The 16,883-nt window shown below is 21.8% G+C and overlaps 1 protein-coding gene and 1 long non-coding RNA gene across 3 annotated transcripts in view; one reads left to right on the top strand and one right to left on the bottom strand.

Moving 5' to 3' along the window:
• LOC122511646 overlaps nucleotides 1–16,883 on the top strand; it is a 208,359-nt gene that overhangs the window by 21,909 nt on the left and 169,567 nt on the right. The window lies entirely within an intron of this gene.
• On the bottom strand, nucleotides 13,068–15,906 carry LOC122511645 (protein UXT homolog). Of its 2 annotated transcripts, none has more exons than XM_043627026.1 (2): nucleotides 15,739–15,906; nucleotides 13,068–13,648 (listed from the first exon to the last, which is right to left on the bottom strand). In XM_043627026.1, exon 2 carries the CDS (start codon nucleotides 13,630–13,632, stop codon nucleotides 13,186–13,188), a length of 447 nt encoding a protein of 148 aa, XP_043482961.1. In that variant the 5' UTR covers nucleotides 13,633–13,648; nucleotides 15,739–15,906; the 3' UTR covers nucleotides 13,068–13,185. The 2 variants fall into 2 exon arrangements, with proteins under 2 accessions (XP_043482961.1, XP_043482960.1); XM_043627025.1 differs by having other exon boundaries at nucleotides 13,068–13,650; nucleotides 15,743–15,906.

Genomic DNA, 16,883 nt, shown 5'->3' with positions numbered 1-16,883 from the left:
TCGTCCGCCATATTGGATCCGCCATTTTGAATTTTCAAAATCTGACATCATATTCGTAACCAGCGACCCCCAAAACCCCCGAGTAACAAATTTCAAGTGAATCTAATGAATTTTTAAACAATTTGTCTCAGCCACCCAGAGTGCTGACACTGCATACCTATAGTTTAAACTAATTTTTTATTAATAATAATATTTTCATAAATGTCAAAAAAATTCTTGTCCTAATTTCAATTATTTTCAAAAAATTTTCTAATTTCAATAATTTTCAATATCTATGATTTTTATAAAATTTCCCAAAACGAATTCAATTGTTTAAACAAAATTTTAATAAAATTGTATGTAAACATTTAATTATTTTCGTAAATAATAAAAATTTCACAGGAATTTAATTATTTTTATAAACAGTAACATTTCTTAAGGAATTCAATTATTTTCATAAAAAATAATTTAAAATTCTAGAAAATAATAATTGAATTAAAATGATGAAAATAATTTTGATGAAGTTACAGTAACAATATTCTTATAATATAAATCCGAGTGTATTTTTATGATAATTAAATATATATTTAAAAATTCAACTAAAATTTCAAATGAATTTAATTTGAAATTTTGTTAAACTTAGTTTTTTTGAAAAATTTGAATTCAAATTCTTTTGAAATTTTTTTTGAATCATTTAATATATATTTAATTATCATAAAAATAATTAATTTAAAAAATATTTTCTGAAAACTATTGAAAAGAATTGATTTAGAGATAAATTTTAGTCAAAAACTCTAAAAAAAATAATTGAATTTTGTAGAAGTTGTAATTAATGGAAATTCTTCGAAACAATTTAATTTTGAAAAGGTTTCAATTAAAATCTTTGAAAATCTGTATTTTTAAATATACATTTAATTAACATAAATCTGTAAAACTAATTTTTTTGAATAATTCTAAAGCAATTTTTTTTAAATTATTTGAATTTTTTATTTTTAAATTACATATTTAATTTAAAGAATTTCCGAACAATTGAAATTTATAGTAAAATTGAATTGTAAACAAATTTATTTCAAATTTATTTATTTAGATAAAATATTATTCTTTGAATAATTTTATTCTCAAAGAATTTTGGCAAAAATAATTAAAAATAATTAAAAATAATTATTTAGAGAAGAATTTTAGTTAAAGATTTCAGAAAATTGAATTGAAATCATGAAAATAATTTTGAAAAAGCCACAGTAGCAATTTTGGTAAATTGTCAAATTTCAAAAGGTTTAAAATTAAAAATTTTTGAAAATCTTAATTCATATGGAAAAATAATAAGAATTAAATATTTTTTTGATAAAGAAGTTTCGGTTTTCGAATAATTTTACAATTTAAAGAAAATCGGGAAAACTTCGAGAATAAAAGTATTATAATATTTTTTTGAATATCTAATCATTTTTTGAGTGATTCCGAATATTTTTTAGTCAGAAAAAAATTCAAAATTCTGTCTGGAAATAAGGGGAAAACAAAATTATTTTTTTTTTTTGCAACCCTGTTGAATAAATATAAAAATTTTAATTTAAAACAAATTTTTTAAAAGAATTTAAAAATGAAAAAAAAACCTTTTATATAAATTTAAAAAAATTTGAAAAGAATTTCTGAAAGAATTTAATAATGAAAATTATATAGAAAAATTTTTTAAAGAATTTTTTAAAGAATTTAAAAAAAAATTTTTTAAATAATTTAAAAATTAAATTTTAAATTGCTTGATGTTTTTGCGAGAGTGGAATATTTATTTTTTTAGAATAAAGTGACTTGCAACTATGTATATTATTTATAAATGCTGAAGGTCAAGAAAATTGAGTTTTCTCATATTTTCTATTTGTCGATTTCTCATTCTCGAAAAAAGTAATTTCAATAGCTTTGTGTTTATTACAATACAAGTTTAACCTCTCTTAACTCTCAATATATACACACATAGTTTTAACTTTATTTGCAAATTAGCATAATGAAACATATTTTATTACCTAATAGCATTTCACAAAAAAACATTAGGTATGCATTATGCAAATTATATGTTTCTTTTATTTATAATTTTTATTTTCCCTGTGTGAGAGAAAATTTTGCCAAGTGCAACGAATATGGTTGTCGGTTCAATTATTTTGACTTGTCTGAACTTTTCCATTAAAGTTTTGAAAAATATTTATATTCAATATGTAACATTATATTTCTTTATAAATATTTATAAATATTTAAAAATATTAAAAATATTTATAAATATTTATAAATAATTGATAAATATAAATTTAAATTTGAAAATAAATAAAGAAAGAAAATATACGCTGAAAAAAATTATACGATTTAAATTACCGATTTGTCTATTATCAAGTAAATATTTAATTGAATCAAGTAATTTTTATTTAATTCGAATAAATATTTAATTGAATCAAATAATTTTTATTTGATTCAAATAAATTATATATTTGAATCAATAAATTCAGTATATGAAACAAATACCATTTAATTGACTCAAATAAAAATTATTTGCTACAAATAAATATTTATTTGATAATAGACAATCGACGATTAAATTATAAATAATTAAATAGACGATTAAAATAATCGTTTATTTGAATCAAATAAATTTTTTTTCAGTGTACATTTAACTACAAATAAATAAATAAATAAATATTGTTACTAATTAAAATTTGAAGAGAATATTTAATTTATTTGATTTATATTTCTTTATTTGTTTATTTATATTTTTTTAGATATGCTTAAATAAATTTGTTTATTTCTATATATTAAATTTTATATATTTAATTAATATATATTTAAATATACATTATGCATACAATACATACACAATATACGTATGCATGAGGTTCGTCTATGAGTGTGTGTGTGTGTGTAAGAAACCAAAACTATACGTGTGATGAAGTAATCAAAGTTGCAACGTTACCGAGGTAATCGGTGTACGGAACTCTCAAATCACAGTATAGTTTGAAACGTGCAAATACAGTGAAATTATAGACTTCATTAAAGAGAAAAAAGAAGGAATGAATTTTTTTCCTCATAATAATTTTTCACTTTTTTTTCTTCTTCTTATTTCTGTTAAATTAAAACTTTTGTTCTACTTATCAAATCCTTTCTCACTTCGTTAAATTTCACTTAGAATTATTTGTAAACGTGTTTCACATTATTAAATTTCTTAAATGAAGTTTATCGTAAGATTAATTTTATTGAAGATAGTAGAGATTTTCAATAATTTGCGAAAATTTTAATTAATAAACGAACTCGACCATTTAATTAGTAAACTGTTAAACAACTCCAATAATAATTCATATAATAATATTGTTTAGTTGGATATTTTTATTAGTTTAAAACTATTATAATGTTTTATGAATAAACACGTCGGTTAATATTTATTACTTATTTTTTGTTTGTATGTTTATTGTTACAGTTTTAATATTTTTATTTTCATTATTTTGTGAAATGAAATTAAAATTTTTTCGTGAAAGGCAAATATTGTCGAAACTTTATTTATTTTTCTAAAATTAGTCAACAAATCCTGTCTTTCGGAATTAAATTTTTGATGAGTAGAGCGAGTGTTTTTGTCAGTGTAATTTTTAACCACAGGAAACTATCAATTAAGAGTGAATTATCAAAGAAAATATTTTATTTATATGTATAGCTTTAAAAATATATTTGGGAAATTGCGAGACTTTTTATTTAAAAGAAAAGGAAAACAAAAAAAAACTGACAGAATTACCAACAAAAGGTTTAAAATAAATTTTCGAAATCAAACTTTGTTAAAAAAAAGTTTTCAGGTTTATTAAATGTTGGGAAATTTTCAAATTTATTTGAAAAAGATTTATTTTTTGCATAACTATTTTCGTTCACAATTTTTACTGTTTGCAAAGAAAATTTTAATTTTAATTTTACTTTTAAATTTTACTGTTGTATTAGTAAACTTTTTTCGGAAATATAGCAAAATTTACTATGGATACTATAGTGGAAATTAGAAGCAAGTTTTGAGTTCAATCAAGAAGTATATTTTTTATACTTTCTTTTACTATTTAATATTTTTCTGTTTTTTTTTAAATATTTTTTGTCTGCATTTTTTATAGATTAAGAGCCAACTAGATTTTTTTTGTCTCAAACAAATTTTATTTGATTTAAGTAAATTTTATTTGTTTTAAATAAATTTCATTTGGTTTAAATAAATTTTATTTGGTTTAAGTAAATTTTATTTGTTTCAAATAAATTTTATTTGGTTTAAATAAAATTTTCCTCTGGGTGTCTGTACACACAGAAAAAAATATATTTGACTCAGAGCCAACTAAACTTTCTGTTTGTTTCAAATAAATTTTATTTGGATCAAATGAAATTCTATTTGGTTAAAATTTTATTTAATTCAATTTTATTCAATTAAATTATATTTAATTAAATTATATTTGCTTCAAATAAAAATTTTGTGTCGAACAAATTTTTTATTTAACTCAAATTATATGTAATTCAAGTAAAATTTTCCTCTGGGTGCAAATTCTTAAAAAAAAAAAAGAGAAAAATTGCTCTTTAAAATCTACTAAGTTCATTTACACAATTAAAAATCAAAGTAGAAAATTATATATAAAAAAAAACCGGTAAAATGATCGACTGATTGAATTTCAAAAGATATTTTCAATTTTTTGTTGTTCCTTTCTTTTGGTCGAGTTTAGTTTTAGAATAAAAAAAAATGGAAATTTACAATTTTTTTTCCTTTTTATTTTTTGAGGGGAATATTCTCGTATTCACAAATGGCGAATAACACAATTCACTGACTTGTTCCTTTAAAAGCGTTAGTGGTCTACTGTTCTAGTCACGCTCATCTGCAGGGCATGCACCCCCGATAAAGGCTTAACAGTCAGGGCTGTAAGTACTGATCTATGAACCCGACAAAATACCACCGCAATTGAGACTCCTTAAGAGATTAAAATCCTGACATTGAAATGAGGTCACTATCCCAAACCGTTATGATTGGTCAATAATCGACAATTTACCCACCGAAAATTTCACACATAAAACGTGACTTGAATCGATATCGCTTTTATACAATATAGGTAGTTTACTTCCTTTTTCCGATATATTGAGTGTAAATATTTATTACCGCACCTGATTAATAAATTTAAATTAATTTGAATAGCAATTTATTATTTTTTTTTATTCGATAGTTTAATTGGTAATAATTATCTTTATTATGTGAAACATAATTTATTTTATTATGTAAAACAAAATTTATTTATACATAAAATTATTTATTATTAAATTATTTAAAACATAATTTATTATCTAAAACATAATTTATTTATTATGCAAAACAAAATTTATTTATTATTTAAAACCAAAATTTATTTATTATGTAAACCAAAATTTATTTATTGTGTGAAACATAATTTATTTTATTATGTAAAACAAAATTTATTTATACATAAAATTATTTATTATTAAATTATTTAAAACATAATTTATTATCTAAAACATAATTTATTTATTATGCAAAACAAAATTTATTTATTATTTAAAACCAAAATTTATTTATTATGTAAACCAAAATTTATTTATTGTGTGAAACATAATTTATTTTATTATGTAAAACAAAATTTATTTAAACATAAAATTATTTATTATTAAATTATTTAAAACATAATTTATTATCTAAAACATAATTTATTTATTGTGTGAAACATAATTTATTTTTATTATAAAATAATAATGAATAAATATTAACGAAAATGAATAATAACGAATCAACTTAATAATTATTACCAATTAAATTGGTAAATTAACTCTGAGACAAATATACTTTTAGTTAATTCAAATAAATTATATTTGGTGCAAATACACCCAGAGAAGAATTTTATTTTCAAATATAATTCATTTCAGTTAAATATATATTTTTATCTCAGAGACAAGCAGGTTATTTATTTGCTATAAATTAAAATTTTATTAGACATAAATAAAACTTTCCTTTGAACCAAATAAAATTTTATTTAAACAAAATAAAATTTATTCTAAACAAATAAAAAATCTAGTTGGCTCTGAGACAAAAATATAACTTTTCTCTGGTTGTATTTACTAAATTAAATTATTATTATTATTAAATTATAACTATTAATTTATTACCAAAAATATTATTATTATAATTACGAAAACATATTTTTTATTTCTTTTTGGCAATGCATTAATTTTAAACAAATGCATCCTTATTGATTTTAATTGGATAAAAAATATTAATATTCAAATTATATTTAAATTCCCTGAGTCGTAATTGTTTTTGAAAAAAATTTTCACCATTTATTTATTTATTCAAGAATACACAAATAATAATTTTTTTTTTTTTAACTTTTCTGGAAAAAATGAAATAAATTTTGAATACGTTTTGTGGGGTAAAAGATACAAAAAGGGGGGAAAAGTTTTTCTTAAAAAAATAAATTATGAGTGTATTTGTGGGGTATAAAGGATAAACGGAGAAAAAAGTTTTCTTTTAAAAATTAAAATTTTTAATTGTTTGTGGGGTAAAAGAAATAAACAGAAAAAAAAGTTTTCCTTTGAAAAATAAAATAAATTTTTAGTGCGTTTGTGGGGTATAAGAGACAAAAGTTTTCCTTTAAAAAATAAATTATGAGCGTATATGTGGGGTAAAAGGGACAAACGGGGGAAAAAGTTTTCCTTTAAAAAATTAAATAAATTTTGAGTGTATTTGAGGGGTAGAAGGGGTAAAAAGGTAACTTAATTTTTTTTATGTTTTCTTTCAAAAAATTAAATAAATGTTGACCGTGTTTGAGGGGTAAAAGGGGTAAAGGATAAAATAATTTTTCTTTTTTTTTAATAAATCTTATGAAAGGAGTTTTTTTTCGAAATTTATGTACGTTACAAACCCCCCACCCCCTCCCGTTTCATCTAAAAGCTTGTGGACTTGTGTATATGTGTTGGCTGCACCTGTTCAGAGTACTCAAAGTTAATCCTGATTCAAATGACAGCACGGGGAAGCCATATATCTATACAACCCTGTGTGAACCAACTCAGAACCATGGCCGGACACCCTCGGAGCTTTAAAACAGGGCTGCATTTACTTCCGCGGCTCTGTGCCAATTTTTTTCTTTGCTTGTTGTTTTTTCTCTTTCTCTCTCTCTCTCATTCTCTTCTTTTCTTTTTACATTACCTTTTTCTTCGATCAATATTACAAAACTCAATTTATACCCTCTCTCGACCTAGAATTTCTTAGAATTTACTTCCCATGTTCCATATGTATGAAGCACAGTGCTTTTAATTGAATTTCTTCTCGTTATTATATATAGTGCATATACTCAAAGATGTGGGAAATTTTACATGTAAAGTTTGGATTATTATTTTTTGAAAAAGTGTTTTCTATTTTTCTCTCTGTTTAGGGATTTTTATTTTTTTATTTAGGGATTTTATTATTTTATTTCGGGGTTTTATTTAATTTTTTATTTTGAGGCTTAAATTTATTGTTTAGGTGATTTGTTTATTTTTTAATTTTTAGAAAGTAGAATTGGTCAGGGAAAAGTCAGAGATTTTTATTAAAGTACTGGAAAAAATTAAATTTGCAAGATTCATAATTAGTTTTATTTTTTAATATATATTTAATTAATTATTAAAAATCATGGATTTATAGAAGAATTTTAGTTAAATACACTAAAAAAATTGTATTTTAGAGAAATTACAAATGTTTGCAAAAATTCAATTTAGTTCCAAAATTTTAAAAAATTCTAGTCAAAATTTCAATTATCTTTAAAAATAATAAAATTCTTCTCCAAAATTCAATTATTTTTATAAATAATAAACATTCCACAGAAATTCAACTATTTACAAATTTTTTCTAAATTTTTTCGCAATAATTCAATTATTTTCATAATTATAATAAAAGTTTTTACAAAGATTCAATTATTTTCATGAATTATACCCAGAATTTCAATTATTTGTAATACAATTTTAACCAAATTCCTCGAAAAATGTAATTATTCTTGAAAATTTTATTAATATTCGCCGAAAAAATTCGATTATTTAAAAATTTGTTGATAAATTCTTTCTGAAAATTCAATTTTAAAGAAAATTCATTTATTTAATAATTTTTTCATTTTTTATATTTAAATAATTGAATGCTCGTTAAATTTTCTAATAAAAATTGTTTTAAACATGAATTTCAGATAAAATTTGAGATAAAAAATTAAAAATAATTGATAATTGTTAATTTATTTCTTTCGAAGAATTTTAATAAAATTTTTTAAATTAGGAATTACATTTTTCGAAGAATTTACTTAAAATTGTATTAAAAATAATTGAAAACCTCAGAAGAATTTTATTATTTAGAAAAATAATTGAAGTCTTGCAACGAACTTTTATTATATTTTTTAAAAATAATTGAAATGTTGTGAAGAATTTTAGTATTTTGGAAAACAATTGAATTCTTGCAAAGAATTTTATTACATTTCTTTTAAATAATTGAAATCCTGTGAAAAATTTTATTATTTATAAAAATAATTAAATTCTTGAAACCAATTTTATTACATTTCTTTGTAAATAACTCAGGATTGAATTTTAAACTATGTGAAGAATTTTATTATTTAGAAAAACAATTGAATTGTTGCAGCGATATTTATTACATTTTTTTTTAAAGCATTGAAATCCTGTGAAGAATGTTATTATTTATGAAAATAATTAAATTCTTTTGAGAAATTTTATTAAAATAGTAAATTTTGAAAATATTTGAATTTCAGCAAAAAATTTTATTATTTGTGAAATGTAATTGAATTCTTGCAAAAAATTTTTTAAATTATTTAATTACATTTTTTCGAGGAATTTATTTAAAATTTTATTAAAATTTAAAAATAATTTAAATCCTAGGAAAAATTTTATTATTTATAAAAATAATTGAATTCTTACAACGAATTTTATTAAAAGTTTTGTAAATAATTTAATTTTTTTTTTTGAAAAATTTTATAGAAATTTAATTTATTATAAAACATGAAGATATCGAGCATTCTGAGTCGAAGACTCGGAGTGACTCGATATCTTCATGTTTTATAATAATATTCTTAAAAGTTATTAAATTTCAAAAAGTTTAAATTTGAGAATCAGAATATTCTTTTTGGCCAGGGAAAAAGTCAAAATTTTGTCTATTAATCAGGGAAAAGTCAGGGAAAAAGAAAAATAAATTTTTTGTGGCAACCCTGTTAGATCATTTAATTCTTGTTTAGAGATTTTATTTATTGTTAGTATTAATTTTATTATTTATTTATTAATATTATTGTTAGTAGTTTTATTTATTGTTTTGAGGTTTTATTTGTTGTTACAAAGATTTATTTATTGTTTTGAGGTTTTATTTGTTGTTTCAAGGATTTATTTATTGTTTAGAGGCTTTATTTACTTGTCAGAGATTTTTTTTATTGTTTATAGTCTGTAATTGTTGTTCAGAGACTATTTATTGTTTAGAGGCTCCAGTTTATTGTTTATAGGCGTTATTTATTGTTTCATGATTTTATTTATTGTTTAAAATCTTTAGTTCTTGTTCAGAGGTTTTATTTTTTGCTCAGAGCTTTTATTTTATTGTTTAAAGCCTTCATTTATTGCTTAGAGCCTTTATTTATTGTTTAGTTACTTTATTTATTGTTTAGAGCCTTTATTTATTGTTTAGTTACTTTATTTATTGTTTAGAGCCTTTATTTTATTGTTTAAAGGCTTTTTTTCCAATAATTTTTTTCAACAGTTAAGGAAGAAAATTAGTACACGAGAAAAAATTTCCAAGGCGCCAGGAATCGAACCCCTGACCTTAAATTTCACTAGAGCATGCACACTAACCACTTGACCATCGAAACACTCTCGTTAAATCAACAGATTAGTTATTTTTCTTTTAAAATATGATTTTCAAGTATGTTTAAAAAAACAATTGTCGCAGTTGGATTTGTTTTTTCTCTAAATCCCTAACAAACGTTTTTTTAAATGACTGTACATACTTTATGACTTATTGATCTTTCTCGTTTTGGTTCCACAGTAGTCAAAGACTACTTATCAGCACGATCCCTAAATGCCATGAACTTTGTGTTCTACATCCACTTTTTTTATTGGACTTTTAAGCGAACGTTATAAAGTTTCTGGGTCAAATATTAAGCCATTCTATATGATCAGTTTCGACCCATGATGATGTATATAGAGATAATCCGAAAGTCTTGTGTATTTAAAAAAAAAGTTACAACTTCATATATTTTTATTTCTTCAGCATCCTTTTTTTACGATTTTCAATATTTTTTCCTCTTTTCTTTTTCCCCTTTACCTTATTTATACACAAAAAGTATAAACTTATAAGTTCAGAATATTTACGCATTTTCTAAATCCTCTTTTGTAATTTTTTTTTATCGTTCATTACTAGTTTTGTTAATTTTTATGATAATGGTTTATAGTAATTCCACTAAAAATAAAAAAAAGTTTAACTATTGAAAAAATATTTATATCATACTACTCTTGAACGGGATTGTAAATAATTGCAGAATTTATCGATTTTCGATAACACAAAACCTTTGTGCTGTTAAATATTTGATGTTCAAAGCAGATTTATAAAAATATTTTTCTCTAGGAAATTGAATATTTTCTTTTTAATTCTCTATTTAAAAAAGGGGGAAATATATAAAAATTCTAGAAACGTTCTTTTATTTTTAGGAGAGTGGAAAAAAAATTTCTCTTTTAAATGACACTTTAAATATTTTAGTTTCTAACAATTAAACAAATTTCTAAACTATTGTTTGGTCTTTAAATTTTTATTAAAATCTTATTTTCATTTTACAATTCAATTCTACAAACGAACATTATTTGAGACAAATAGAAATAAGTGATTGCTTGATTAATAAAAATTAATATAAATTTTAATAAAAATTAATGTAAATTTTAATAAAAATTATTATAAATATTAATAAAAATTAATGTTAAACAAAAATAATACTTAAACAAAATAGAAATAAATATTTCTACTTGTAACAAATTTTTATTTGAATCAAACACTATTCGAACTGATAATTTATTTATTTGGCGTAAATATTATTATTAATATAATAAATATATAAAAATTATTATTATTATTATTTAAAATATCAATTTGACAGAATTTGGAGAAAATTTCCTTTTTGCAGGAAATTTAATGCCAAATTGACTTTTCGAAAAATATTGTGATTCATTTGCTGGTAAATCCAGACCTTTATTATTTAACATGTCTTTCAATAACTATTTTTAATACCTATAAGCTGCTTATCTAAAGCCATTATCGATTTTAATTATTAATTTTATAAATAAATAATAGACACAAACGACTGCTGCCTCTAGTGAGTGATTCGGGAAATTGAAAACTAAAAAAAATTGATTTATAATAAATTTATTACTATTATTATTATTATCATTTCATTTCTTTTTTTTAAAGAAAAAAAAACTAATTTTGTTTTGAACCGAAACTAGTTTTTTAATAAAACAAGTTAATTATTAAAAAAATTTTGAACGAAACCTCTTTTATCGACATATCGTACACTTAAATTTACTGTCAGTTGTTGCCTTATCCTCGGAGAAAACGTTACGATAAAAATCTACCGACGGTATAAAAATTATTTTCCAAACAGAAATTTACATTTGCAACATTTTTAAATTTTTCGAACTGGAATTAAATCAAAACGTTTGTTTTTTTGAGAAGTTAGAAATTTTTTTTCAATTTTGGAACGAAAAAGTTTTATATTTCTTTCGTGGTGAATATTATCTAAATTTTTGAAGATCATCAGTTTTTACCATTTTTCAAAAAACGGGGAAAATTTAAGAAAGAGAAAAAAGTGAAAAGGGAAAAGTTAGCAGATTAGAAATTCGTGACTAATTAACATGACAGTAAATTAAAAGTTTTTGAAGAAGCAGAAAAAAGGAAAAATTAAAGCACAGGGGAAAAAATTTTCTTTTCCTTCAAGAGAACATAAAAAGAAACATAAAGAAACTTTTTTGTCAAGATGTTCCCTTCACGAAAGAGTGTTTTGGAAAATAATTTGATTTTTCCACAATTATTTTCTTATTTATGCAAAAGAAAACAACTTGACTTTGAATATTGTCTTTGCGATGAGATGCGTTTAAGAAAGTGAAGCGTTAAGGAAATTTTGAGGACACCTTCTTGAAGGAAAAGAGTTTAGAAAAAATGTTAACGTATTAATTGAAAGGAGAAACGCACATAGGGGATTTTTAATTTATGCACGAGTGCAGTGTTAAGCACTTGAAATAAAGTATGCGAATACTTAACTTTTAAACAGAGTGTGCTTCGCGACTTTAGCCTTAAGTGTTCTTTGCGAAGCAAAAGGAAGCAACGGTTCAAACAAGACGGGGTTTTTTATTATGAAAAAAAAGTGCTGATTTTCAAAAATCAGCATACCTAAGAGGAAAAGAGACTTCTGAAGAAAGTTTCAAACCCCTCTCTTCAGAAAAAAAATTTCCCTTCTCGTAACTAAGCGATTATATTCTATTTTGTTGCTGGAAATCTAAAGAAGATTCTCTTCAAAAATTGGATGAGTTGGAATTAGTTTCTAAAGGGGAGAAAATGCATTTTTTCTGTTGTAATTCAGTATTGTTTTGATAAATTTAATTTAAGTATGAATTTGTAATTTAATTACTGTTTTCTATCTATTTTTATTCTTTTTTTGTTCTGCTTATTCTGATTCTTCTTATTTTTGCGAAACACGCCCTTTTAGGACTGCTGAAAAAAATTCAGTTCTTTGAGAGTAACAAATTGGTACCAAAGTGGATCAGATTGCTACCAAAAGCACCAAAAATGTGCATCAAATTGTAACGAATTGATAACAAAAATGTTCATCATAGTTTCGAATTTGATCCACATTTTTGGTACTAGTTCACAATTTATTCATTTCAATCAACACTTGATTATAAATTATTAAAATTACCGCACAAAACAACAAAAATTTGTTGAACGGCATTAAAAATTGCAGTACTAAAATTCGGAACCAGAAGAATTCAAAATTTAAGTGTTTTTTATTCTCTATCATTAATTTAGGGATATTAACAAAATTTTGAAATTTAAAGAAAAGTAGAAGACTTTATTTATGTACAATGCTTGTATTTACATTCTTTTTGTTGATTAAAAAAAAAATACAGAGAAAACAGAGAGAATGAAGAAAAATAGGAAACAAAAATCTAGGAATCTGAGGGTTTATTCTGTAATTCTCCAATTCCAAGTAGGAGAAGTTTAATGTGAGCATTAGTTAGGGAAACTTGATTTCGTAAATTTTCAATTTGTTTCTCCAACAATTTGATTCGAACATTAATAACAACAAGTGCATCGTCGAGTGAAAATTCCACATAATGATTTAAACCAATGTGTAGTAGAATATTTTGAACATCTTCAACTGATGCTTGAACAAAATAACCGCATCCCATTTCGACTTTTGTTTTAAAGCCATTTTTATCAGCCTCCGTATCCTTCCATGTATTAATGACGCATTTCAATTGAATAAATTCGGCAAGATCGGAATTTTTCGTGTTTAATTTCTCCTCTAATTCGGTGAGATCCACTCGGAGACGATCATTTATAAATGCCTCGAATTGAATAATTTTGCCTTGAATTTCTGGACTTGTGGCCATTTTTTTTTTTTTTTTTGCCTGAAACAAAGAAAGTTTTTGTTAATTTTTGTTAATTTTTTGATGGTTTCTTTTGTTTGTGACTTGCAGAAAATTCTTTATTGCTTATTGGATTATTAATATTATTACTTAAAACATTGAGGGAAATCAGGGAATTCAGGGAAAAGTCAGGGATTTTTATTAAAGTACTGGAAAAAATTAAATTTAAAGGTTTCATAATTAGTTTTATTTTATTTTTTAATGTACATTTAATTAATTATTAAAAATCATGGATTTATAGAAGAATTTTAGTTAAAAACACTAAAAAACAATTGTATTTTAGAGAAATTACAAATGTTTGCGAAAATTCAATTTTGTTCAAAAATTTAAAAAAATTCTAGTCAAAATTTTAATTATCTTTAAAAATAATAAAATTCTTCTTCAAAATTCAATTATTTTTATAAATAATAAACATTTCACAGAAATTCAACTATTTACAAATTTTTTATAAATTTTTCCGCAATAATTCAATTATTTTCATAAATAATAAAAGTTTTTACAAAGATTGAATTATTTTCATGAATAATAAAATTCATCATAGAATTTCAATTATTTGTAATACAATTTTAACTGAATTCCTTGAAAAATGTAATTCTTAGTGAAAATTTTATTAAAATTCTTCGAAAAAATTCGATTATTTAAAAATTTGTTGATAAAATTCTTGATGAGAATTCAATTTTGAAAAAAATCCATTTATTTAATAATTTTTTCATTTTTGTATTTCAATAATTGAATTCTCGTTGAATTTTTTAATAAAAATTGTTATAAAAATGAATTTCAGATAAAAAAATTAAAAATAATTGATAATTGTTCATTTATTTCTTTCGAAGAATTTTAATAAAACTTTTTAAATTAATTACATTTTTCGAAGCTAATTTACTTAAAATTGTAATAAAAATAATTGAAATCCTGAAAAGAATTTTATTATTTAGGAAAATAATAATTGAAGTCTTGCAACGAACTTTTTTTTATAATTTTGAAAAATAATTGAAATCTTGTGAAGAATTTTAGTATTTAGGAAAACAATTGAATTCTTGCAAAGAATTTTATTACATTTTTTTTAAATAATTGAAATCCTGTTAAGAATTTTATTATTTAGGAAAACAATTGAATTCTTGCCGATATTATTAGTTTGCATAAAATTTGTTTGACTTGAATGAACTTCATTTGATTCAAGTAAATATTTATTTGACTTAAATAAACTTTATTTGATTCAAGTAAATATTTATTTGATAATAGACAAGTAATCGGTTATTTGAATCAAATAAATTATTTTTCAGTCTGTTATTAATATTGTAATTATTATTACAATTAATGTTATAATAAATATTGTAATTAATATTTCAATTTTATTAAGATTATCATATTAACACACTGAAAAAGAATTTAATTCAAATAAACAATTACTTGTCTATTGCCAAATAAATTTTTATTTGAGTGAAGGAATTTTTTTTTAAATCAAATAAATTATAAATAAAATAAAAATTAATTGAACCAATAATTTTATTCAATCAAATATAAAATAGTTGACTTAAATGAATCTTATGTGCTAATAAAAATAAAATTTGTTAAAACTATTTAATAATAGACAAGTAATCGTTTATTTGAATCAAATAAATTTTCCTTTTAATGTACTATAATAATTATTGATTGAATACTTTATATTATTATATGAAAATTATGTTAACATAATTATGCTAAAATAATTATGTTACTATTATGTTAATATTTATTATTTTGGTGGAAAATATCAGTCAAAAGTTAAATTCGAAGTTATTTCTAAATTTCGAAACTTGAAAATAGAATTAGTTAATAGTTAATAGTTTTAAAATTTAATTTAAAAATTTTTTTAAGGTTATGTTACGAAAATATTGTAATTTTTTCAAAAATTAATTTTTTTCTCCTAAGTTTGTGAAAAATATCAATCAATTGTAAACAAAATTGGTTGATTCTGCTATAAATAAACAAATGATAACATTATTGTTTATTTATATCGGAATTTTTATGGACTTACAATAAAAAACAATTATACTTTGTAGAATTTGAGATAAGTGAAAATAATAATGATACTCACAATAATTACACTCTTCGATCTGTCATGCAATTAACGAGCACATTTGATTTTACGTTTCGTTATAAACTTAAAATTATCAATTTTCACATGCGAGGTAAACAACAGGTTTTTTTAGCGGATTAAAAACAAAAATAAAAACTTAGGTTAAGAAAGAAACAGCGACAAATTTAAATCTACTGGAAAACGAAGGAACTTTCTAGCAAAATTTCTCATCGGTATTGTAGAAATTTTCACATTGATTTCTTACTCCCTAATTTCTTATATTATACTTCGTTTATAGAAATTAATATTTTTGAAATCTGACTGGATTTTTGAATTGGGAAGAAAAAATACAGACAAAAAATTTACGACAATATAATAAAAGTGATGATAATAATAATAATAGTAATAAAACTGATAAAAATTTTATAATAATAAAAATAATGATAATATAATATTAAGAAATTAACTTGTACCTAAAAATGGGCAAAAAGTAAAAAATGTTAAATTGAGTCTAGAAAATCAGTTCTTTTACACAATTTTCCAATTTTTTTTAAAAAAAAGTTTGCTTTTATTTATTTTCTCGAATGATTTTAATTTTAATTAAAAAGTATAAAAATTAATAATTGAGACAAAAAGTGAAAATATATTCGATTTAAAAAATCAAATAGAAAGGAACAAAATTTGCCTCTTTTATTTTCAAAAAAGGAAGTATAGAAAAAAAAATGTGAGTGAAGAGAAGTGAAATCGTGACAAATACCTCTTTCGTACTTCTGTTATTTTGATATAATTTATAAAGAAATAACTCATCAATGAAAGAAGGAGGGTTTTATTAATATAAACGTATACAAATAAATGATCAAATAGTTTTCTTTTCTTCTTCAATTTTTTTTTTCTTTTTTGGTCCTCTATTTTGTATATATAGAATATTTTCATTGAAAAATATCGTCACTCACTGCGTTGGAGGTTGGAGAAAAAAAAGAAGGATAAAAGACAATGGTATATTGAGAAAAGAGAAAGAACTCCTCTCTGTTCATGCTGTCCTGATACTTTTTAAAAAAGTCGCGTCTTTAAGAACATTCTTCTCTTTTTTAAAAATTTATCTTTTTGCAAAAAAATTTCCTCCAGTGCTCCATTGTTTCGGAATTTGCATAAATTCATC

Source organism: Leptopilina heterotoma, unplaced genomic scaffold (assembly GCF_015476425.1).
Source record: "Leptopilina heterotoma isolate Lh14 unplaced genomic scaffold, ASM1547642v1 Lhet_88, whole genome shotgun sequence".
Taxonomy (NCBI): Eukaryota; Metazoa; Arthropoda; class Insecta; order Hymenoptera; family Figitidae; genus Leptopilina; species Leptopilina heterotoma.
This window is presented reverse-complemented; position numbering and strand designations above follow the sequence as displayed.

Bases quoted from the DNA above. Each gene is read 5' to 3' on its own strand.
- LOC122511645 (XM_043627026.1), bottom strand. From the start codon at position 13,632: ATGGCCACAAGTCCAGAAATTCAAGGCAAAATTATTCAATTCGAGGCA.